Source organism: Asterias rubens, chromosome 9, assembly GCF_902459465.1.
Source record: "Asterias rubens chromosome 9, eAstRub1.3, whole genome shotgun sequence".
NCBI classification, from domain to species: Eukaryota; Metazoa; Echinodermata; class Asteroidea; order Forcipulatida; family Asteriidae; genus Asterias; species Asterias rubens.
Genome location: NC_047070.1, coordinates 735807 through 760342, shown reverse-complemented (window position 1 = coordinate 760342; position 24536 = coordinate 735807). Strand labels below are relative to the sequence as shown.

The following is a 24536-nucleotide window of genomic DNA, read 5'->3' as shown; positions in this document are numbered from 1 at the left end:
ACTCACACAAAAACATAGATTTAAAAACAAACTTTAAACAAAATACAAAGGCCTACATACATTCATCAATCAACTCAGTCAATTTAATTTTCATTAAAACATCGTGAACGGAATTTTATTCAACATCTTGCTCTTTGAACAAACTTTTCCTCATCCCGGACAAAAAGATGGATCTTGCTATTAATCCTCTATTTCAGCATTAATCCCAACTCGAGACAAGAGACAATGTAATTAATAACAGATCATAGTAAATATCATATGAAGAATCATTGAGAAGCTCAAAGCATAAGATATGTAGGATTTCCTGTATTTATTTCTTTTTAAATAAACGACTGAGGATTGGATATATGCTTACTCTTTTACTAAAAAAAGCTTCAATTTCACAACGCCAATATCTATCCGTTTCGGTTTTTCTCTCTCATTTAATACATACAATTATTTTAGCAAAAGTCATCACCTTTAAGATGACTTACAAAGTAATTCCGAAATGACCCAAGCATACCAATTTTCGCTCGTCTCCAGTTTGGACATGCAATCGGAGCTTACAGGATAGTCATGTCAGATTTTGGACTTAGAATTGGTGATTTCTGATTCACTAACGGTACCTTATCGAGACCGAGAACAAAACAGAAAAAGACCAGGAAATGAGGCAATGAGACAACGGGTGCGTTCGTTTAGCTTCCCTGGGTCGACCCTGATGTGTGGCAGTTTTTCCCAGGACGAACGTGGGTAATTATATGCACACGTTCGTACTGGGAAAAAAACCTGCCACACACCGGGGTCGACCCGGGGAAGCTAAACGAACGCACCCATTAGTATCATCCAACAAAGAATGACCCTTTCGGAGTATCCATTTAAGAGAAGGGGAACTCTAAGGTGAATCGATGTAGGTTGAAAAGACACACGGCACTGATTCGGAATAATCACCTACAACAGAATAACAACTATAATGTCAAGCCGATCACATTCCCCGCCAAAAAGATGTGAAGTTATCAATCGTCTGAGCAAGAGATTGAGAGAAGACACTGGGTCAAAAATGGCATCAAGTCTTCAATAACAACTTCATCTAGTCCAATAGAGCAGGAGATCGATTGAGAAAACTACGACCGTTGATTTGACACGACCAGTCAACGGTATGATCCATGGGTAAACTGCAGGAAACTCAAGGAAGGTTGAGGGCGCTTGAACAAGACCCAAGAGATGACATCGCCCTTTATTATGACAGGATACGGCACATCCGAAGGGACAAGGGGGTTGCTATAGCAGGAGCACCACTCTGAAGAGAAGAGAGTGTTTAGAGGTTTCTTTTTAGGGTGACATTTTTGTTATTGGGTAAAAGTACATTCGAGTCATATGCAGCATTGATGTTGATAGTGGATGATAGTGTTGCACCAGGTTGCAATTAATGTCTGTTTGGACGTGAAGCACCTGTGGAAATACTCTCGCTTATTGTTTTGAAAAACATGAATGTGTAGTTTCTCCCCGCTGATTGTGGAGATATAAGTTCACTCATCTCTGAAGGATATTACTTCATGTTGTAGGAAGTTCACCCTAGAGGGCGTATCCATGGGGAGCCAAAAGTCATAGAGCCAGAATCCAAAATGCGCGATGCCCTAAAAAAAAAACAAAAAAAAAAACACTGGTATAAAAATAAAAATCTAAAAATCTGTCTCATGCATGCAATAGAATCTCTCAACCAAAGAGAGGTTTGCTGTAAGACCATGTAAATATCTCTTCTGATAAGAACACTACCTCAAAAGAGATATCCGCATGGTGTTAACGCAAACCTTTCTTAGTTGAACTCAAAGGCAGTGGACACTATTGGTAACTACTCAAAATAATTATCAGCATACAACCTTACTTAGTAACAAGCAATGGAGAGAGGTTGCTAGTATAAAACATTGTGCGAAATGGCTCCCTCTGAAGTGACATAGTTTTCGAGAAAGAAGTAATTTTCAACGAAATCTGAGGTCTCGAAATAAAATTTGTGGAAAATTACTTCTTTCTCGGAACCTAGCTCACATTAGAGGGAGCCGTTTCTCACATTGTTTTATACCATCCACCTCTCCATATTACTTGTTACCAAGTAAAGTTTTATGCTAATAATTATTTTGAGTAACTACCAATAGTGTCCACTGCCTTTTAAAATAACAACCCATTGCAACTTTTAGAAAAAACACAACCCAAAATCACTCAAAATTAAACGAAAAGACGTCAACTTCCAGCAATAGAAAAGAGTAAGAGAGAGTACAATGACAGACAGAAAGGCTGGAGCAAATGGACAGCAACGTCACATAAAGAATTGATGTCTAAAGAGACACCTGAGATTAACTGACAGTGGTTGCTGGACTTGCCAATTGATCAAAAAGATGACATGATAGTATTGTCAAGAGAGACAACTTCTTAGAATCAGAAGTAATCGCCGACACGTACGTCAGGCTTAAGGGGTCATACCTCAGAAGAGGAAACACCTACAGTGTGTTTAGTTAACTCAGACTATTTATACTTAGCACGTATCTTGGCCTCCTGCATGTTTTGACAATCAACTCGCCACCTCGTCTGTCAACTTCTAAAAAAGGGCAATCGTTTTATGTCAAACACCACGACCAATTATTTCTACACCTTTACCCAAAATGACTTGTGACGTGTCTTGATCCCCACAAACGACTCTAGTTTTCCAGCCTTTAGGGCCCCTCGGTCAACAACCAGATCTTCTCAAAAGAGTGTGCTCTGCTTCAACAATAAATGTACGTATTACTTCCTTGACAATGAAAATAAGGAGTTCAACATCATGTTACATTGAGCCCAACATAAACACAGGTGAATCTAAAGGATATTTGCTTAGATTTTCTGGAAGCAGCCTTTACTGTTCAAACTTTAATTTAGCCCCGTACACACCTTTGACAGGGATCCAGATATGTCTGATGATGGGAAGGAGGATGTTGTTCTTGGCACTTGAAGTGATTGACCTGACCCTCTCACGAGGTCTTAATGCACACTTAAGATCGTCCCTTGAGATATTTAACAGTGTGTCAAAATGGACTTTACGCTATTGGCCGCGTGCGAGAGAAGAGCGTAGCGTGTACGGAGTGAAATAGACATGGGGGATTTTTCCAAATTTGTCCCGATGAAATTAACCTTTGCCATGATTTAAAAAAAAAAATGATGAAAACGGGGAAATAGTCCGAAGATACAAATATTTTTATGTGTTGTTTCATGTTGTTGCCTCTTTGAGGTTGTGTGAAGGAAATATTATAAGTGTTCTCCAAGCTTTCAATTGCATTGCTTTAAAAACAAAATAGGATACGCGTGATCAAGTTTATTGTGGGTTATTGTACAGTTGTTGTCTCTTTGTGGGCGTGTAAATGAAATATGAAAAGGTGTCCTCCAACAGTTATCTATTTACGAGTAAGTTTGGTATGCATGCATCCCATCACACGCATCTCGAAAACAACAAAGTTTTCAGTTCATCGTCTTCACTCCATAAAGATAAAGTTTCAGAAGAACCTGTGATAACTAACATTTACAGATTACCATTATTGTACATGGATTTAGAATGTATCTTACACAAGACTGATGTTAGGTATTGAACCAACAACAACAGAACAATCGCGATAATCAATAAAGACCAGAAATACGTCATAGCTACGCATTCAATCTGTCAAAAACAACCACCACGAACATTATTTACGGAGATAAACTACATATCAAAGAGTGCGCCGGATGACGGTATCCCGACTTAACAAATCAGACAGTTATAAGACACACGTAAAAAGGAAACATGGACAACAACTATGGCGCATCAACTCAGTGACGGGCACCATTCTTCTTATTCCAGAAGTGAAATCAAGGAACAAGAAGCAGGAGTAAATGGCAACGCAATAGCCGGGGAACTCGGCAGGTGCTCCGAGGGGACCGAGTCTCTAAGCTTCCGCACATTTTCAGCTGTCTAAACAGGCCTGGATGACCGAAGCATAATATCATTTAGAAGGCAAAAAACAAGAAGTCTTTTCTTGTCTCTCTCTGTGTCCGTCTCAGTGTCTCAATACACTTAATACACACTTGTTTTTCATGGTTACCCTTGGGTGGTTTGTGCTGAGTGGTCATGCTGAGGATGACTTGTTAATAAAACTGCAGAAAATATGACAACGAGTAGAGTGATGATTATTTCCGTATCATTATCGCTTAAGTTATACAACATAATAAAAATAGTTAGTGTCCTGACGTTTGGACCTCTAGCAGTACAGTCTCCCTTCTCTCCTAAGGTAAAAAAAAAACAGGTCACTAACTATTTGTTTGCATAATGGTCATCAGGCCTGTGTTTGCTTCATTTCTGAAAGGACAGGGGCACCGATGCAGTTTCTCCTTGATTGATAAAGGGCACCCCCTATAGAATTTGTAAATTTCTACTGGATCATTTTGAAAAAGTAGGCATTTGTACTCATGGTTGGTATGACCAGTTTGAAACAGCTAATACTTTTTTTCAAAGTAATACAATAACGAACCGCATGCACGTAGATCATTTTAAATCATGTCAACCCTGTTACAGGTAACTGTAACATAGTTTAAAGAAGCCTTCGTCATAATTTAAAATCAAATCACAAACCGCGTGGGGGGGGGGGAGGCACATTTGCGTATAAGATAGCTAATAACAAGGTCACATGAGGGGTGTTATAAAATGAGAACAACTCATCAAACTAACTTGCTTATACAACAATGCGTCACATCTGACGTCATCATGACGTGGATGACGCCAGATCAACCAATCTGCAACTGAGGTTGTGTTCAAATAGCATGTACGGATTTTTTTTAAATTTACATTTTTTTATTTTAAATCTTTAGACATACACAATAGTTACAAGTTGTACAGGGGCTGTCAAGGTTAAAACAAAAGTATAAAACTGTCATCAAAAGATGTGTAAAACCAGACCCCTGCCAACGATAAAAATATAATTATACAATATAAAAAGGAGATTACACTAAAACATTTTAGAATCACACAATAGAAATCATTAAAACACAAGCAAAACCAGACTATTGAAAACAAAAAACTACACCCACAACAAAACACCGCAGCGATAAGAGGAAGGGACAACAATTGAAAATAAAAAAACATAGAATGGACTAAAACCCCTCAGAAAAATAAAATAAAAATAAAATTGGCACAGAGTGCACCCTCACAGATTCATGCCAACCCACTGGGCCCGATGACAATGATAGCAGAGAGCTTCCCCAAACACCACCCAAAAAAGCACAAAGACCCCTTAGACAAATATTAAAGAAAACAACAATTAAAACCACTAGCACTATTAACATACTAAAAATTCCCCCCTCAGCTTCATACGAAATGACTTGTACCCCTCCAAAATCAAAACATTCCTGGTATCCAATGTGAGCTCTGAGAACATTTTAGGAAAGCGAACAATGGTAGAAAATTTATAAGCATCCGTCCTAGGTTTTAGGTGATGAAAAGTGAGCAATTCTGTGTGACGGGAGTTAACTTTAGACAGATTAGTTAAGTCATTGTTGGTAATTGCTGTTTATGGTTCAACACTTGTTGACACAGTGGCAAGCCATAGCCGTATCAGCCAATAGGAACACAGCCAAATAGTCATCAATTGACATTGACGTGTTGCTAGGTGTCGTGAGCATTGGTTACAAACAGGAGACAAGTCTTAAACAAACGCGTACACCTGGCAGCTGAAAACACGGTCACGAAACACACGGAACAACTTTAACTATATTAACTCCGAAAGTAACAACAACATCATATGAACGCAGAACATATATCATACGGTGCATGATGTGCACATGTTACACCACACTTACTTTTGTAGTAAATAGCAAAATATCAAACGCCTCGAATTTATTTTAAACACCGACGTCCAAGATGCTTAGAACTTCCTGATTAACTGGCCATACAGGGCCCTCTATAAATTCTTAAAATATCCATACAAAAATGCTCCATATCCATTCACCTCTTCCATTCTTAGTTTAATAATTATCCCGTTAGAATAGATCAGTTATAAAACTCGGCTTGTGGTCGAGGTATAGTGTTTCCTAAATTACTGAATAATTTATCAAGTAGTCCAGAATATATTTATGCAGGAAACCACACTTTAGTCCAGCATATTTTTATAGGAACCCGATACCACATCAAGTTGGCTACTGATTAAATCAGCATGGGCGCATCGGTAATCTTTTACCAAAATAAAAAAAAATTAATGCTGTAAGTTTATCTAAACACAAAATGATATCTGAGAATAAATAATCGATATCGTGTAGTGCGACACCATCGCACACCATCATATACACACAGACAAGTTTCCTGTCAAATGGTGTCCATGACGCTGAAACGTATGACCCTAACAGTCATTGTGGGATACCTTTACTCCAAGGTGTATCAAACGAATTATTGCATACTGGACATTGCAATTGTGCACTTTGATAACAAATTCAAATGTCAGCAAATGAACAATTTATGACAACACATCAAGTAATACCTGGCGATGAAACAGCGCGTCCGGAGGGAGTTTTTTATTTATACAGTGAATGACTGGAGCACTGAGAATAGGATACCGTAGGCCATGGAGATATCAAAGCAACTGAACAGTGAATGACTGGAGCACTGAGAATAGGATACCGTAGGCCATGGAGATATCAAAGCAACTCAAGTTAATTTTCTTGGCATCTGATTGATAGAGTAATGTTCGTTAGGATATTTTATAATGTACACAAATCATAAATAAAATTAATAAGAAGTCAATGGATCTCTATCTGTCAGTCACTGGATCTCTATCTGTCACCCTCCTCTTAAAAACTCCTCATGCCACCTTCATTTTGGTTTGATTGTCGTTCAATGAACTACACATTGAGTTAAATCGTGCCTGGTACTCCAGGGAGGCAACGGGGCGTTTGCCTCCATGCCTACTGGGCCCAATTCATAGAGCTGCTTAAGCACAAAATTATGCTTAAGCAAACAAAATCCTTGCTTAGTAAAATCAGATTACTCGCTACAGCTCCTTCAAAATCAAGCCGCCCGTCTTATCTACAAGAAACCGAAATACACGCATACATCACCTCTCATCCAGACCATGCATTGGCTACCAGTTTTGCAACGGATTGAATATAAGAACGCAGTACTCACATATAAACCACTCTCTAACCAAGCTCCAACTTATCTGGGCAACCTTCTCCACACCCGCCAGTCTCTGTATAATTTAAGATTGTATTGAATGCCCCACGATCACGTACCAATGTAGGATCTAAAGCTTTTGCTGCAACTGGGCCAAAATGCTGGAATCGTCTCCCTCAATCTGTTCGTTTAGCCAATTCCCTGTGTTCCTTCAAATCCCAATTAAAAACCCACCTCTATCCTAAGTTACTCTAGATTTTATCATTGTTAATTGCATTGTTTTGTCTGTAAAGCATGTAGTTTATCTTTTGTTTTTGTTGCTATTGTATTTCGTTAGCGCTTTGTATCGCTTTTGTAAAAAGCGCTTTATAAGTAAGGTTATTATTATTACCGGCCAGGACTCCACTCAATTGTTATGCTAAGTAAACAACAGCTAAGTACCAGTCACAAGCAATGTATATGTCATGTGAAAAATAAGCAAGCTATTTTCATGCTTAAGCAAATTTTTTGCTTAAGCAGCTCTAGGAAATTGGCCCCTAGTCGTTGCCTTGAACTGCTCTAGTAGAAATTTTCAATTCCCTAATGTGGTGCCCTTTATCCAAGGATAAAATGCCTTGGTGCCCTCGCCCATTAAAAAAATGAAGCATACAGGCCTGGTTAAACCATATTATTTATTTATTTTTGCTTTTGTTTTTGCTGTAATTTGTTTCTTTTGTATTTGTCAGTGGGCATTTTAAAACAAGCTTATTTGGCTTTTGTAAATGCCCCATTGGTTTGCTTTATTTTCATTTAAAATCTATTTTTGTTTTCATTAATTCTTTTTCTCAATTATATGATTGTCTTTGACTTATATTATTGTTGTAAATTTGTTTTTGTTTTATTCTCCTATTTTCACTAATGTGGATATAAATGTTGATTTAAATTGAACTGATCTGAATTGAGGTTGGTAGACTTGAAACATTACTGGTGTGTCCCCATAGGGTCTTTTGGAAACAAGGTTCCCCGTGATACTTTCTATAACCCACAGGGACCCTCTTTTCAGTGATGATAAATTAAGATGCTGACATGGCTATCTTAGATAACTGCTGGAATTGCGTGGGTGAGAAGACCTTTATTAAATCTGTCAGTTTATAAAAAAGGCAAACGGGCTATCCAAGAACAACCACTTCAAACGTACCCTCAGAAAAAAACACTCTCTGAAATCAGAGTTTGTTTCAAGAAAGAAAAGAAAACAAGCCTCAAAATGAACGTTGCAATTAGCACCTTAAATCAGGAACACCACCCATCAGAGGCCAAATAATCCAGTTTGATCTCAAATGGTAGCAATGTGTAACAGGGATAACAACCAAAAGCAACAAGACAAGTCATGTCTTCTCAGATTCCAACCACCGACCAATTTATTGAGATGCAGAAGTCTAGCCACAACTTTGCCGAACAGGGGAATTTGTTGTGTTATGGCCAACTCGATTCGATGAATTTTCATTAAGTTACATAATTCAAACCCTAAATCTCAAGGTCACGTCATTTGCATAATTGGTTTTGAAGGGGAAATAACAAATCCGTTTAAGGTAGCATCAAGCACTGCCGACGGGTTCCAAAAATGGATCCCCCTCATCCCCTAAATCAAATGTTTATCTTTCCCTGTATTGTGTTTTCTTTTTCATGGCGCTCAGAGCCACTGATCTTACTACTCAAGACAGAAACGTGACGATGTTCCATCGTCCCCAATTAAAATCACTGTTGTTATTAATAAATTCAATATTGAGGGTTCGAGCTAAAAGTACGAGGCAACATCCCCCCACCTTCTACGGATACTACAAGAGAAAATATGATACTGCCTTAAGACAATTCAATATCAATGCAACCTTTTCTTCTTCTTCTTCTTGGCTGTGACAATTCAATATCAATGCAACCTTTTCTTCTTCTTCTTCTTGGCTGTGACAATTCAATATCAATGCAACCTTTTCTTCTTCTTCTTCTTCTTGGCTGTGACAATTCAATATCAATGCAACCTTTTCTTCTTCTTCTTCTTCTTGGCTGTGACAATTCAATATCAATGCAACCTTTTCTTCTTCTTCTTCTTGGCTGTGACAATTCAATATCAATGCAACCTTTTCTTCTTCTTCTTCTTCTTGGCTGTGACAATTCAATATCAATGCAACCTTTTCTTCTTCTTCTTCTTGGCTGTGACAATTCAATATCAATGCAACCTTTTCTTCTTCTTCTTCTTCTTGGCTGTGACAATTCAATATCAATGCAACCTTTTCTTCTTCTTCTTCTTGGCTGTGACAATTCAATATCAATGCAACCTTTTCTTCTTCTTCTTCTTGGCTGTGACAATTCAATATCAATGCAACCTTTTCTTCTTCTTCTTCTTGGCTGTGACAATTCAATATCAATGCAACCTTTTCTTCTTCTTCTTGGCTGTGACAATTCAATATCAATGCAACCTTTTCTTCTTCTTCTTCTTGGCTGTGACAATTCAATATCAATGCAACCTTTTCTTCTTCTTCTTCTTGGCTGTGACAATTCAATATCAATGCAACCTTTTCTTCTTCTTCTTCTTGGCTGTGACAATTCAATATCAATGCAACCTTTTCTTCTTCTTCTTCTTGGCTGTGACAATTCAATATCAATGCAACCTTTTCTTCTTCTTCTTCTTGGCTGTGACAATTCAATATCAATGCAACCTTTTCTTCTTCTTCTTCTTGGCTGTGACAATTCAATATCAATGCAACCTTTTCTTCTTCTTCTTCTTGGCTGTGACAATTCAATATCAATGCAACCTTTTCTTCTTCTTCTTCTTGGCTGTGACAATTCAATATCAATGCAACCTTTTCTTCTTCTTCTTCTTGGCTGTGACAATTCAATATCAATGCAACCTTTTCTTCTTCTTCTTCTTGGCTGTGAATATGTTTATTTGGGGTTACAACATCTGAGCAAATGTGGGTTAAGATTTAAGAGGGTACATATTTAAAGGTTAAGACCAAAAAAACGACCATCGGGTCTACTTGTCTAGGATTATTAGTATAGCAATTAATTTACAAAAGTAGTGCCAATTTACACTCAAGTGCCTTTCTGACAGACAAGATACTACAGAGTCAAAATTGGCAAATTCACACTTTGTGTTACAATTTCCACATTAATTCAAGAGCTGTACAAGTTTTGAGATGTGCCAACTTTCTTCACCTCAACAGTTTGTAAATCAAACAGTGTAATCTTCATAAGTGGATAAACATTATATTTTATGGCAATATCAGATTAAATTTTGAGCTGTATACAAATCATGACTGTAGGAAGTCCACGATCTGGCTCTTTAGTAAACATGTGATGTTAAATTGGTCTTCTGGTGTTATATGTAATACTAATCTTAATCCCCTTTGGCTGAAAAAAGAGATATTTAAGTAGTTGAGACAAGTTTTAAATGTCAAAAGTCACACAAAATTTAAGCAGTTTATGATTATAGGTTCAATTTGGCTGAAACCTTTTCAGCAAAAAAAAAAACTCATCTCAGTGTGTTAAAATACAGCGTGGGTGTGTTAACATATATTCTCATGATTAATAATGCCGGATATAAAAACAAAAGTTGAATGAAGATAACTCCTTACCATTAACCATCGGATTTGTCTTGCTTGATTGAAAGGGCAAAAAACACAAGATAGGGATGACCCAGATACTCAATGGGAACAGTAATTAATTAGACCAAGAGGGAGGGAGAAAGGGCAGAGATTAATTACACAAGGGCGGGGGGGGGAGGGTAATTTGTCAGCCAAAATTGCCAATTGTACCATACAAAATAGATGTATGAAAATTCTGATTGAAAGTCAAACTTGAAAGTTATACAACACATCAACAACAACAAACAAAAGAAACAAACAAACAAACAAACAAACAAACAAACAAACAACCATCAAACTATACGCAGCATGGAAATCTCCTGCTTTGTAAAAAAAAAAATATTTCCAGCCACAAAAACAAATTATCATTGTTGGCTACTTGCTCACTGCTTTCAAAGCTCAAGAAGTGCTATGGGTTAGTTATCATGAGATCTCAACATCTTATCCATGGTCACTTGGCGTACTTGAACCATTCCTTGTTCTTTTTCAATTCCCTGGGTACATTAGTATGCAATCTTTTAGGCAGCTATAGTGAATATCAATATAGTAATCAAAGGTGTTTATTCCTGCAGCCATGAACTTAGAGTATAGTACTTCAATACAGGTGCTATAATATTTAATAATAATATTTATTCGGGCAATCACATTTACAAGCACATGTACATACATTAAACATATTTAAGAAAACAAAGTAAAACAACAGTGGGGTGCCCAGGAGAGCATAAAAGTAAAAAAAAATAACTGTCGCCAAAAGGCGTATGTCTCCTAAAAGCTTCATAAGCTTTGAAACAGTGTACTTATAGCAGGAATAGGTAACCCACCAAAATGTCATGGGATGTATACAGTATGACTAGCTCCCTCATAATTTCTGCTTAGCAAATAAAAGTCATGCAAAGTAAATCTAGGGTGATGCTCAATTTTGAATAGTCTGTTAAAAATTTGATCACAGATGATATAATTTCACACCAAAGTCTAACAGTGTGACTGTACTAGTCAGTAGTCATTTAGATACACTCATCCTTAATTTGGTGGTCAAAGCATAGAGAGAGGACATTTTTTCTACGGTCAAACGCAACAAAGTCGGGCCAAAAAGTATTCAAAAAAGATGGTTAAAGATGTTATTACACCTACGTAGTAATTTCACACAAAGGTCAAATTAACAGTTATGACTGTACAAGTCAGTAGCGATTGAGATCCACTCATCTCTCAAACTGTCTTTGATGGTCAAAGCCCAGAGGGGAGCACTTTTGTCTGCGGTCAAAACCAACCCAATCCGTCAAATTATTCCAAAAAGACACATATTAAAGATGTTATTACACAAGTAGTAATTTTACACAAAAGTCAAATTAACACTAATGATTGTACAAGTCAGTAGCGATTGCGATCCACTCATCTCTCGTGGAGAAAGCTGACAAGAGGGTACTTTTGTCTTCGGTCAAAAGCAACCCAATCCGGCCAATTATTCCAAAAAGACACCTCTGGTCAGTCAAGCAAACCGGATGCGTCTTACTTGTCACCATGGCTTGACTCGCCACAGGCTAACATCCCATCTCATGTTTATCTTAGGTCAGTAGACATCCTCCTAGAAGGACAAGGCGTAATAGCCACACTTTGAAATCTCAGAGCACTCTCCTTAATACATAGAGGATGGACATTATGATTGATTACAATCTGATGAATAGATTATGTCTTGGGTGACTGTGAAGAAGATTGGACAGGTCAAGATTGTCCACTGTCCAAGATTGTTCACTGTCCAGCATAATGTAATCACTCAGGCTACAAGAACCTGTGTCATCAGAGGGGTTCTAAAACGCACGCATACATTTCCTATGCACTCAAATTATTTTTCCTAGGATATAGATATTATCTTTAGAAATCGCCAAGCATATACAATGTGGGGAAAATCGTTCAAATTGTTTAGCAATGTGTGATACAATCTTTGTCTAAATGCATCTATCCTGCATTTTGATGAATTTTAGAAAACCATATATATATTTTTTGACCTGTTTTCTGCTAAGAAAATGTAAAGAAAACACACAATTGGCTGTGCATCTCAGATGTTTTGCAAGATGAACAGTGATATCCAAGCTGAGTTCTATTTATCTAACACTTCAGCGTTTATATAATTTAGAACCGTCTCAATTGAGTTCGATCAAAGAAAAGCAAAGTCCACTTCTACAACACACCATCTGCTACTCCTCCTATCTCTCTGTGTGAATGGTGGGGGTAAAATTGAAAGAAGCCAATACAACGCCTCAGTTATTTACAATTGGTGCCATTATTTGTGAGGTTAGATCAACCCTCTCCTATTTATTGCATCATTTCTTTTACAAATACAAGGCTTGGGCATATCCTTGATGATTGGCTTAACTTCCCGCCTCTACAAAGCTCTAATTGACTACTACTATTATTTACCAATGGTGCATTTGTTGGGGATGTATGGGGTGTAAGAAAACCCCTTTCCCATTTCTTTCAACATTTGCTACAAATTTCTACAAGAATGGGGGAAATCATGCCTCTATAAAACCAATTTACCATTCACTACTGTTTGCCATAGTCAACTGCTTGCAATTTTGCTCAGGAGCAAAGTTGCAAACAGTTCATCTCAAGACCAACCCTTTCCTATTTCTTTCATCATTTGCTAAAAATGAAAGGCTGGGGAACTATCTTGCCTTTACAATACCCATTGACCCTTTCCTGCTTTCACAAGTTGCAAAAAATGTCTGCATGATAGGTAAAATACAATTATACCTCTACAATACCCATTGACCCTTTCCTATTTCTTTCATCATTTTGTTAGACAATTTCTACAAGCCTCGGGGAAACCCTTGCTTCAATACCCATATTGCCATTCACTACTGCACAAACTGTCTACTATGGTGAATTGCTTGCAAAATGGCTCCTCCCCCACCCTCCCCCAATGATACAAGCCTCTCTACAGTCTCATGGTGAAGTTCCATTTTAGCGCTGATGAATATCCGAGACTCAAACAGCTGGTCTACAACTCCTTCAAGTAGTGACAAGAGACAATTCAAGTAGGGGGTGATTGTCACAGGCCACTTGCTGCGGTGGGTATCTGGTTTATTCACACCAACCGCTATACATGCACACAGACTTCATCCATTAAAATGTGTGCAACTAATGGTCTAAGGGGAGGCTGTTCTCTTACATAAATCTCGTTATCGGCCAGGGAAGTGCAATTATTCACGTTTGGCTGATTACAAGGACGCCAAATTGCCACTATCAGGGTACAGCTATGACATGATTTATTACTTGGTCAAAAAAATATAGGATTGTGAGGTTCGTTATGTCAATGGACAAAGTAGATTTACCTGATTCTCACGTTAACAACACAACTTTCATTTCTTATGGAGCTAATCACCTCAAAAAATTCATAAATGTGTTTCAAAAGATAAGGTTACAAATTAGATAGCATCTTAATGAATGTTACAAAGACTATTAGAAACTGAATATTGCTTGAAATTTAACGATAGAGGCGTTTCATTACTGAAACTGTTAAGTGTGACCTCCCTCTTAATAATTTATAGTACACCTTCAATTAAAGTAAACGATAACAGATTTATCCTTCCTTGTGATACTGACTCTCAAGTCTCAATTTCATGGTGGCAAACTGCGGAAGTGGACAATCCATGTCAATGGCATATTTCTGGGAATTGATGGCAAATAGTGTCTAAATTACAGTTATGGGAGGTACTTGACACATCCTGAGCAACGGTTTGCATCAGTGAATCTCTATCAGTGAATATTACCTATCTTTCTGAAAGTTTGTATATACTCAGCGTCTTGAGTACCTTGTTTGGTAGATAAGTGCGCTTTATAAGACTTTGATATTATTATCTCTTCTGTCCTTAGAAACCATGCTGAGTAATCAGCTTAGGTTTTCAACCCAGAGTACAAGGGTAAAGGCCCGGTAACACAGGCCCCGATAACGAGAACGAAAACGATAACGATAAAAATGCAAGCCCTCGATTGGTTGAATGAGCGTGGGCGTATTCTGCGTGGAGCATTTCAACCAATCGTAGGAGTGCATTTGTATCGTTCTCGTTTTCGTTCTCGTTATCGGGGCCTGTGTGACCGGGCCTTAATGGTACATCACCATAACAATGCATGTAATCTTCCTGCCTTAAAACTGTTACAAAACAAAGAGCATACATATCCAGGAATTAATATAAAACCCAAGCCAGAGAAAGTGCAGTGAAAAGAACGTGCAGAGGTGTGAGGGTGTGGTCCCTGGCTACACCGCAGTTAATGGTTACATGTATATGGATTTTGACCAGCAACCTGAACAAAGAAATTGACTAATACGGAGACTAACAACATAGGGCTGGATAGCTCAGTTAGTAGACTGCTGATACATTAATCCAGAGGTCATTCAAGTCACCAACCAGTCAAATTCTCTTTGTTCAAACCACAAAAATTTAGAAGTACCTTTTCTTTTTTGATGTCTTAGAGTTGAATCACCCGGTTCTCTTCTCAATCACCTTTGCTTCCATACTGTATGATCAATGGCTTCCCTCTCAATGGATAACCATTGACATGAGATAGCACTTCACCCGCTGTCTCTGAATCTGAACAAAAATAAAAATCCAAGGTGTTAGTGGTAAAAAAATACTGATGATTTAAACAAACTTTAAATAAAACATGAGTACATCTAATCTCAGCCACCGGGCTAGCTCAGTGGTTTAGCGATCAGACATCTGCTCTAGCAATGCAAAGGTTGGGGGTTCAAATCCCACATATCCCCACCCCCAACCCCCACCCCACAAACCACTCATCCACCGCCTTTCCACTCATATCAGGAAAATTTTCATTTCAAATGATAAGATGCCTCCAGCTACTGTGCAACCTCAGTGGTATAGTGGTAAGACATCTGCTTTAGAGTAGCAAAGGTCGTTGGTTTGAAATCCCACCCAAGTAATAAGCCTGTTGGTTGGTTTTTTCCACAGGTCTCCGGAAAGTACTGAGTTTACATGTATGTTACAAAAATGATATACATATACAGCAACCTGTGTTTCATTTCAGTCAATCAATATAAATTATTCAACTTTACACTGAAATCAATCCATAAGACATTTACTAATAAAGCATTTTATTTTAAGGTCCAATCACATAAAATGTTCAATTATAAAATATATTTGTCTACCCCTTTCACAACCACTTCTCAAAGTAAAACTATAGAAATCTAAAAGCATTACATAGGCCAATTGGGTTGAATTTGGCAATCAAAATAACGCTAAAAGCATTACCTGCAAAGGTCACGAAAGCCTGCCCCTTCATCCTTCCCTTTAGTAGTTTAAAGACAATCTTTGGTTTGTCCTGATGCTGGAAGCTCATGAATACAGACGCTAAGTCCTCTTCAGTCACTTTAGCCGATAGGTTTTTTAGAAACAGTACCTTCAATCAAACGCATTAAGACATAGTAATCATTATTATTCTTGTAAATTTTGACATTTAAAATATTTAAAGTACACAACATCGGTGATTTTCAAAGACCAGTATCTTCAATTTATGTGACCTATCAATTACATCTAATAACGAACCTGTGAAAAGTAAGGCTCAATCGGTTGTTTGAGTCAGGAGGAAATATTGAAATAGTTTTTGAAGAACAAGTTTTGGTCTTAAGAGATCGAAGATAATTGTTTTGCTCATTGTTTAATGCTAGATATAGCATTTTAGGCAAACATATTTTAAGGGAACTTTTCCTCCCTGACCAAGATCTTCATACTATGTAAGTTATATGCAAATCTGTGAACACTTATTGTTTTAATCTTGCCAATAATGCACACTCATTTTTACTGTTTTTTTTTATGTTTTGTAGTTCTGTTTATAAATGCCAGCACTGTACTCTATACAAATGAAACTCAGGCATTGTACAACTCAGAGAATGGTGTAACAAATAGGCCTATTATTTGAATTCAATCAATTTATCTTCATACAGCTATTTACTTCTCAACAACAAGCCACTGAAGAGAAGCTATCCAAATTGCCAACAAGAACGTATACAAGTTCCATGGAAACTCAACATCAATATTTTGTCAGTCACTGATACATTAAACCATCTTTATACGCAATCCCACGACTCCATACCCTCTGGCTACAGCGCTCAATTCCTGAATACTCAATGCCAATAATTGCGCAGAGGTTTCAGCAGAGAAGGTGCTGTAAAAATAAGACTATTTTCATTTCTGCTTCGGTTCACAGAGACGTTATCATCCACTGTGAAAGATTAGATCAATATAATGCACCGGTCACAGAAACTGGAGTTACCGAGCACAGCTTACCACACTTTGTACCAACTCTACAACTGAGAAAACATAGATTTGTTTTGTTCATGATAAACTGAACACACCTCAAAGTCATTCGTTGCTGCATTACTGCTGCATCCTGCATTGATTTTCATGTTTCTTTCCATGAAAATCAGAGTAAGGGTTTTTCTCAATTTCAAAATCTTATCTTCATAGTCAGACTGAAGTTTCTGGGTGGATTATGATTGTCTCTTGCTTGATTACTCTTAGGTTGGTCACATATATTGTTTGCACTTTCTGAAAACTAAATCGATAGTCACCAATTTATATTGTCTCCACATCTTGCTGTAAAACCTGTTAAATGTACAACAATTTTTTTTTTTACATTTCATCACGAAAGCAATAAATTAAAGTGAAAATCTTTGATTTCTAGATTTGTAATTCATGAATGTCTCAGCCATAGCTCAATTTAAAGCAGCACACAAGACCAAAACACGTAACAACCAGCCTCCATACAAATCTCATAAACTTGGGTCGTCAAGTTTTCAAGAAAACGAAAAGAATGATTGTGGCTTTTTCCAAAACCTCGGCTTGGCTCCAGGCTCTATTTGATAATGGAAACACAATACAAAATGTACACTGCTCCAATATTAATGACAGAGTCTAAGCCAGAGCCGGACCTCAAGCCAGAGCCGGAGCCCAAGCCAGAGCACAAGCCAGAGCCCAAGCCAAAGCCGGTGCCCAAGCCAGAGCCGCAGCCCAAGCCAGAGCCCAAGCCAGAGCCGGAGCCCAAGCCAGAGCCCAAGCCAGAGCGCAGCCCAAGCCACAGCCGCAGCCCAAGCCAGAGCCACAGCCCAAGCCAGAGCCGCAGCCCAAGCCAGAGCTGCAGCCCAAGCTAGAGCCGGAGCCCAAGCCGAGGTTTGAAAAAGGCCCTAGGTCCTTTTTAAAAAAATTCTTCATGAAAATAATCTGCTTGTAATGTTATTTAGGGGGGAATTAAATATAAAGGGTTATTTTGTACACAATGAGAGGTTTTCTGACAGCATTATTTTCCAATTCAATTGATTCTGGCATCAAATTTATATTGGATAGATTCAGGCCTAGAATTACATGGAAGACACTGATCTACTAATTTTCCCTGGTCTTGGCCCCTGGTCTTGGCCTTGGTGCCCCATATAACAGTTTCCCAATAGAAGTGCCCTTTTCAAAACAGAAATTGCCTTGCTATCAAAGACAAAATTCCAGGCCTAAAATTAACATTGCAATTGTTTGTATTATTTTGGTATCATACATTCTATTTTTAACTCTGGATGTGTTTTTTTCCTAGCTCAGAGCCTCATTGCTTAGATTTGCTTTCAGTTTGTTAAGTTTTTCAGACAGTTGCATATTTTGGCATTGCCTAATCAAAATATGGACTGGCAATACTTGATGCTGAAGAATAGATGGAGGATACTTGTAGAAAGATAACCCCCTTACTTACAATGAAGCAAATTAACTTCACAGAAGTCTTTTGGGTATCATTTAGTACATTGTTAAAGTTTAGATGGCAATTAAGGGACTCAGATAATCTTAAGGAGCTTATAGACCATCAGGTTCTAAACAGTGACTACCTTGCTGGGTTGGCCCATTGAATAGTCCCTGAATCTATCCATCTTGCAAATGTCATTCGTCGTTAGTCTGTGCTTCAGGAGTTCCTCTCGTGACAAAGGTCTGACCACGCCAGCCAGTCTGCGAGGCTCATTATCCGTAACCTGCACACTGCCGCATGTTCCTGGCACTCTGGGGTCGGCTGACTGTGATTCCAGTCCCGTACCGCAATCCCCAACGGCATGATTTGAAATCTTAGTTTTGGAATCCGCCTCGGGGGATGATCCCACATGAGGGGTATTAGCGAGATTTCTGATCTCGCTTCTGCCGTGTGAATCGGTTTCAGTAAAACTCGTGAGGACAGAGTCCTGCCTCTGTGATTTCCCCTCAGACATTGACGAACATCCTTGGCTTAATCCCCCACGATCTGCATCTTCTAATGTCTCTTTAAGGAAACCCTTACTCTGAGTCCAAACCATCTCTCCTGAGCGACATTTATCACCACAGCAACCTGTACTCAACTCTCTGGTGGCCCCACACCCAGGGGACGTGGCATCTTCTGTACTTGCAGAAACATCTTCATTTTGTTTATCTTTGTTCTTCCCAAACAAGCTGGCAGCAATATCATCTAGGTGGTTGATGGGATCATCAGGGTGAATGTAAGCAAGACCTGAACAAAGTAATTCAGAACCACAATATTAACATTGAAAAAACTAATAATTTTAGACATGGGTCCAATGACACAGCTCTGCTTAACATGAAATTATATGCTCACTGTCAACATTCTTTGCATACAGGATAAACGCCGAGTTTCTGGGCTAGCTTTGTAAGCAAAGAATTATATAGTTTATATGAACTTGTAAGAACAAATCATTCAATGCTTTAAAGTTAAGTGCTAATTTTTCCGGTTAAGTACAGCGGTTTTTCGCTTGTGGTAAGCATTGCCTGAAATTGTACACTGCTCTCCCTAATTTAATCTATTTTTTAAAGTCAATGTAAGCTATTGGGTGCCATGACAATGTTGACGAATGGGCCTTTTAGCCACTCCAACCATAGCCATGGCCACATCTGAACTCATTGATTAGGTCAATGTTAGATACATGTTACTTTTGTAACCTGTCATTAAATCTACTAAAGCCTTACAAAAGCTGTATTTTCCAAATCTTTGTTTGATTGTTTTTAAAGGAACACGTTGCCTTGGATTGGTCGAGTTGGTCTATAAAAAGCGTTTGAAACCGTTTGTTATAAAATGCATATGGTTAGAAAGATGTTTTAAAAGTAGAATACAATGATCCACACAAGTATCACTCAAAATTGCACGGTTTTCCTTTTACGTCGCGAACTAACACGGTCGGCCATTTATGGGAGTCAAAAATTTGACTTGTATAAATGGTCGACCGTGTTAGTTAACGAGGTAAAAAGAAACTCATGCAATTTCGAGGCATATTTGTGTAGATCATTGTATTCTACTTTTACAACATCTTTCTACCCATATGCATTTTATAACAAATGGTTACAGAACGCTTTTCAAAGACCAACTCGACCAAGGTAAAGTGTTCCTTTAAGGTTAACATTTTACAACTAAGGCAAATTTGTAAAAGCAGGCAACAAACATGTACTTTAAATTGAGGGTGTAGCATTTCGAGAGCATGTTGTCACTAAAAATTACAGTATGGTATTTTATGAAAATTTTTACTTGTGGGGTTCATTAAATCAAATCTTCTAGTTTTGAAGTAACTTTGCTTAAAGGCAGTGGACACTATTGGTAATTGTCAAAGACTAGCCTTCACAGTTGGTGTATCTCAACATATGCATAAAATAACAAACCTGTGAAAATTTGAGCTCAATCGGTCGTCGAAGTTGCGATGATTGAGTGATTAACAAACACAAACCTTCCCTTAAGACACTCTCATCTTCTTTAGGGAGTATACCCCTGAGCTGCCGAGGCGCTTAAACTCCTAATTAATCACTAGACAGAAATCAGTCACGTGTTTTACTCCTGGCTGGTTTAAGTAATTATAGTTATGTTTCTTGCATCTGACATGGTGTTTGTAAGCCCCTGAGCAGCGAATCGCAAGTACCTTGACCGCCCGTTGACCCAGAATCAGAATACTCATCAGGTTAGCAATGAGAGTGGGACTCAGCTGTAGTGTGGTTATAGTTCTTAGAGTCTACTATAATGACAGGGTTGTTAGACACCTGTTGAAGGTTACAAATTTACCCAGGTGAAGATGAGGGTGTCATAATGATTATCGCCATTATTCCTTGAATTCCTCTTTAGATTCTTGACTTGTGATAATATTTTTACATCTGATTATCAAGTCATATTCTCTCGACAAAATATAGGAATTGCTTATTGACCCAATTCACCTGACCTCATTATTACATCACCTTGACTAGGTTGTGCCATTTTGAGAGTCAATGAAACTGTGTGTTACACCAAAGATGTAGTTCTGTGCAATAACTTCATTGTTAAAGTTTAAAAAGGATAAAACAAAATCCTTAGTGTCAGTAACCCTTCTCAGGTTGTATATTCCTATTAAGGGTTATTCTTCCTGCGTGGATATTCACTCCGGATTTTTTGCAATATCTCAAAAAAGTGACCACCTTTTGAAATGACATTCTCACACGATAGTTTTATGTTTACATAGGATTAAAACAATGGAACTGTTCCAAAACCAATGTACACTCTCCCTTTAAAGGGTACCTCTGTGGAAGAGTTCTGTCAACTTTTACATTTCAAAAAAGCAATAACCTGCAGAGGCTAGTCACCTCAAGTGCCAGCTCGAATTGCCGAGTCTCTTTTGTTATTTTCTCTTTTTAGTTTACTCACCTAAAGTGGTGGGATGCCTGACAAGAAGTCTTGAGGAGGTAGGGTGACTTTCTCCAGACTGTTCCCTCCCTGTCCCATCCTTAGATTCCTCCTTCGACTCTTCCTTATTATCCGTGGGGTGCTCCTCTAAGGTCAGGCCAAGGTTTTTTTGCCTTTGATGGATTTTCCCTTCCACTTCTATGAGACGCTTTTTTCTGGCGATGGGATCAGCAAGGTAACTGCTACGCTTGGATGGCTAAAATAATTAAGAAGCAAAGAAGAGACAGAGGATAAGCAAATATGTGAAAGCACAAACCCAGACAGGTAAATGATACACCAATAAATCAATTTAGACAAATTCAAACAGATCTTAGGCGGTGAAGTAAGTTTAATAATTCATTTTTTTAGCCTTTGAGAAAAAATTTGCATGGGTTGAAACGTCAGGCCATTAACTTTGTTTTTGACATAACTACCAGTTTGCAACAGTTAATTTTGTTTTCAAATGTTATAGGTAGAATAGATGTAGGAGTACCAAGAAACTCCACGTATATTTAACGAGAAAATTTAATTCTGTGGCAAACTGCCTGCGAACAAAAAGGCCCTATGGTATAAATGCAAAAAAAAGTAAATGATCTGACATTTTGACCCTAGGCAGGCAGAGTCTTTCTCTGCAAAGGTTACACAAACACAAAAACATACATCTTCAAATATGCTGAATCTTCTAACAGAAGCAATATAGACTGACTCCAAAAGTTCCGTGCAAAATTTAATTTGCCCTGAAATGACAATTTCTACAACCATGGTTATTTGTTATATTCATATTTCATTATTCTTATTGGTTTATTTTACCATCCCTCTGGCAACCATCAGGTCTTCCTGGGCCAGGAAATGAGATTATTAAAATGATGTTGACATTTTACTCGTAAATTCATGCACTTTGCTCTTTTCTTTTAACTGTACTGTTGGACCAAATACATCATGTGTCGCCAGCGTGCTTTTGATATTGTAATTTCTTTTGGTGCTCACCGTGAGCATCATTCAACAAAAAAACAAATCCTTCAACAGTTGATTGATTATTACAAAGCAGAGTATATATTTTATTCATGGCTTGATGCATCAGGTTTTCTTCCATAGTTCTTTGTGGAGTCCTTTGAGTCAAGCAGGGTAGATAAATTGTTGTTTTTGTTTGAAAATGTTATCGCCAACCAACAACGATAAGCTAACAGTAACAGGATGGGGTTACAACTTTTCATAAATACATCTGAAGTTACACACACAAAATTATTTTCAAATTCAACTTAATAAAAGTATTAACAAGCACCCGACTACAAACAAGTGTCCTGACTACAAACAAGGGGGGAAGCACCTGACTAACAAAGAGACAGAGAACGCAAACCTGTATGTTCACACGAAATTACTTAGATGTAAAAGACAGTTCTTCCCCCCGCTGCAAAAGCAGATGCGATTGACTTGTACTCAACACTTTATCCCATGTGAAACATTCTCAGCGGCAAAAAAACAACCCTATGACGTCAAAATTTGCTTCGCATTCACAGGAAGTATTTGTGTATGAACCAGCTTAACTCATAAAATTAATCTTCCATCACATAGCTTCAGGAGGAATCACAGTGCACACACAAACCCTTTAAAAACCAAATCTAACTTACAGGTAGTAGACTGGACAGGTGACCGCCCTCATTTTCTAATTTAAGGGCAATTTCCTGGTCCGAGAGGCCGCATGCTCTCAGCTTGTCCAAACTCCGGTGCTCTTTTCCAAGTACCTCAAACTGTTCAAGCGATAATTTTCCGCTGGCCTGCTCTATAAAAGATCTGAAGGTTACGGCCGGAGTGAATGACTTATGCTTGACTGCATATCTGGGAGATAAAGAAGATTAAGATATAAGAGTTGAGAAAACATTGTAGGCTGAGGCGGGGAGGCGTCTAGGGAAGTATGATATTTGACCCTGGAAACAAAAGCATATCTAATTGAGTAGAAGGGCTTACTTATCTTAGATGTAGTGTTTGTTCGGATTGGGCTTTTAAAGGCTATTTGATAATTATTGTACTGATTTTCTGAGGCTAAACCACCCCAAAACAATGCAGAAACTAGAGTGTGAAGAATTTAATGCTTGTTTAATAGGGGCGAACTGGGGCAGTTTTTGTGTTTTTGATCCATGGGAGTTCCTTCTGAAAGGAATTGCTTAAAAAGAAAGTACACAAGACAAAACAAGTGCCCTCCTTTTGGAATGATTTTAATTACAAAATGTAAAATAATGGATGTGACCTGCACAACTGTTGCAAAGCATTTGTGTAAAAAATTGTTGAAGGTTGGAGACCTCTCCTGCCCTTTATTGCAATTACTTGGCCTGATCATTATTTTATTTATTTGTTTGTGGGTGGGAGAGGGTAAACATTTTTAATTTCTTGATTATAGTGTTTAGAGGGTAGTTGTGTAAGGACTATCATTTCCAATACATTTCAAAAAGTTAAATTGACATCCTGCTTGGCATTTGCAATAACTACAAGGAAGAGTAATTTTGATCTTACATTTTAATGTTAGATAAAACCATAATTGTAAAGAAGAAGTGTAAAATTAACATACTGTTCTAGGGATATGTCCGTGTCTAACTGCTGGCCAAGCATCCTCTGAACGCAGAGCTGTGCTTCAGATTGAGTGTTAGATTGAAGGACAACGTCATCCTCTGGAGGCCCATTGCTGTCATCGTCATACAGCTCATTATCCATCTCTGAAACTAATGTCAAAAATCACAAACTTATGTCACATCATGTACATTATGAACACACTCTTTGGAAATATAAATCACCTCTCAGTTTTGGTTTGTCTACCCTATCCATGTTCTCCCTCCTTCAAGAGATCTTCAGATTTGTCCTTTCCTTTCATTTCATTTCAAGACATTTATTTCCTTGCTTGTTGTCTCTCTCACTCACAATACCTGGGGGATCGTTCATTCTCTAATGTTGGTCCATGCCTTGGAATAAGCTTCCTCAAAATATTTGTTTTTTAAAAGACTATAAATCAGCATTCTGTGGATAGGTAAACTTTAGCTTGCAGAAAAAGGCAATCGCTTAAAAAAAAAAATCTGAGAGCAAAAATGAGC

At 38.0% G+C, this 24536-nt stretch overlaps 1 protein-coding gene across 1 annotated transcript; it reads right to left on the bottom strand.

Moving 5' to 3' along the window:
- Positions 1-65: 65 nt before the first annotated feature.
- On the bottom strand, positions 66-24165 carry LOC117294833. Its single transcript, XM_033777368.1, has 7 exons — positions 24020-24165; positions 23085-23292; positions 21439-21673; positions 18629-19275; positions 16020-16167; positions 15202-15341; positions 66-1613 (listed from the first exon to the last, which is right to left on the bottom strand). Exons 1-6 carry the CDS (start codon positions 24160-24162, stop codon positions 15247-15249), a joined length of 1476 nt encoding a protein of 491 aa, XP_033633259.1. The 5' UTR covers positions 24163-24165; the 3' UTR covers positions 66-1613; positions 15202-15246.
- Between the last annotated feature and the right edge of the window lie 371 nt (positions 24166-24536).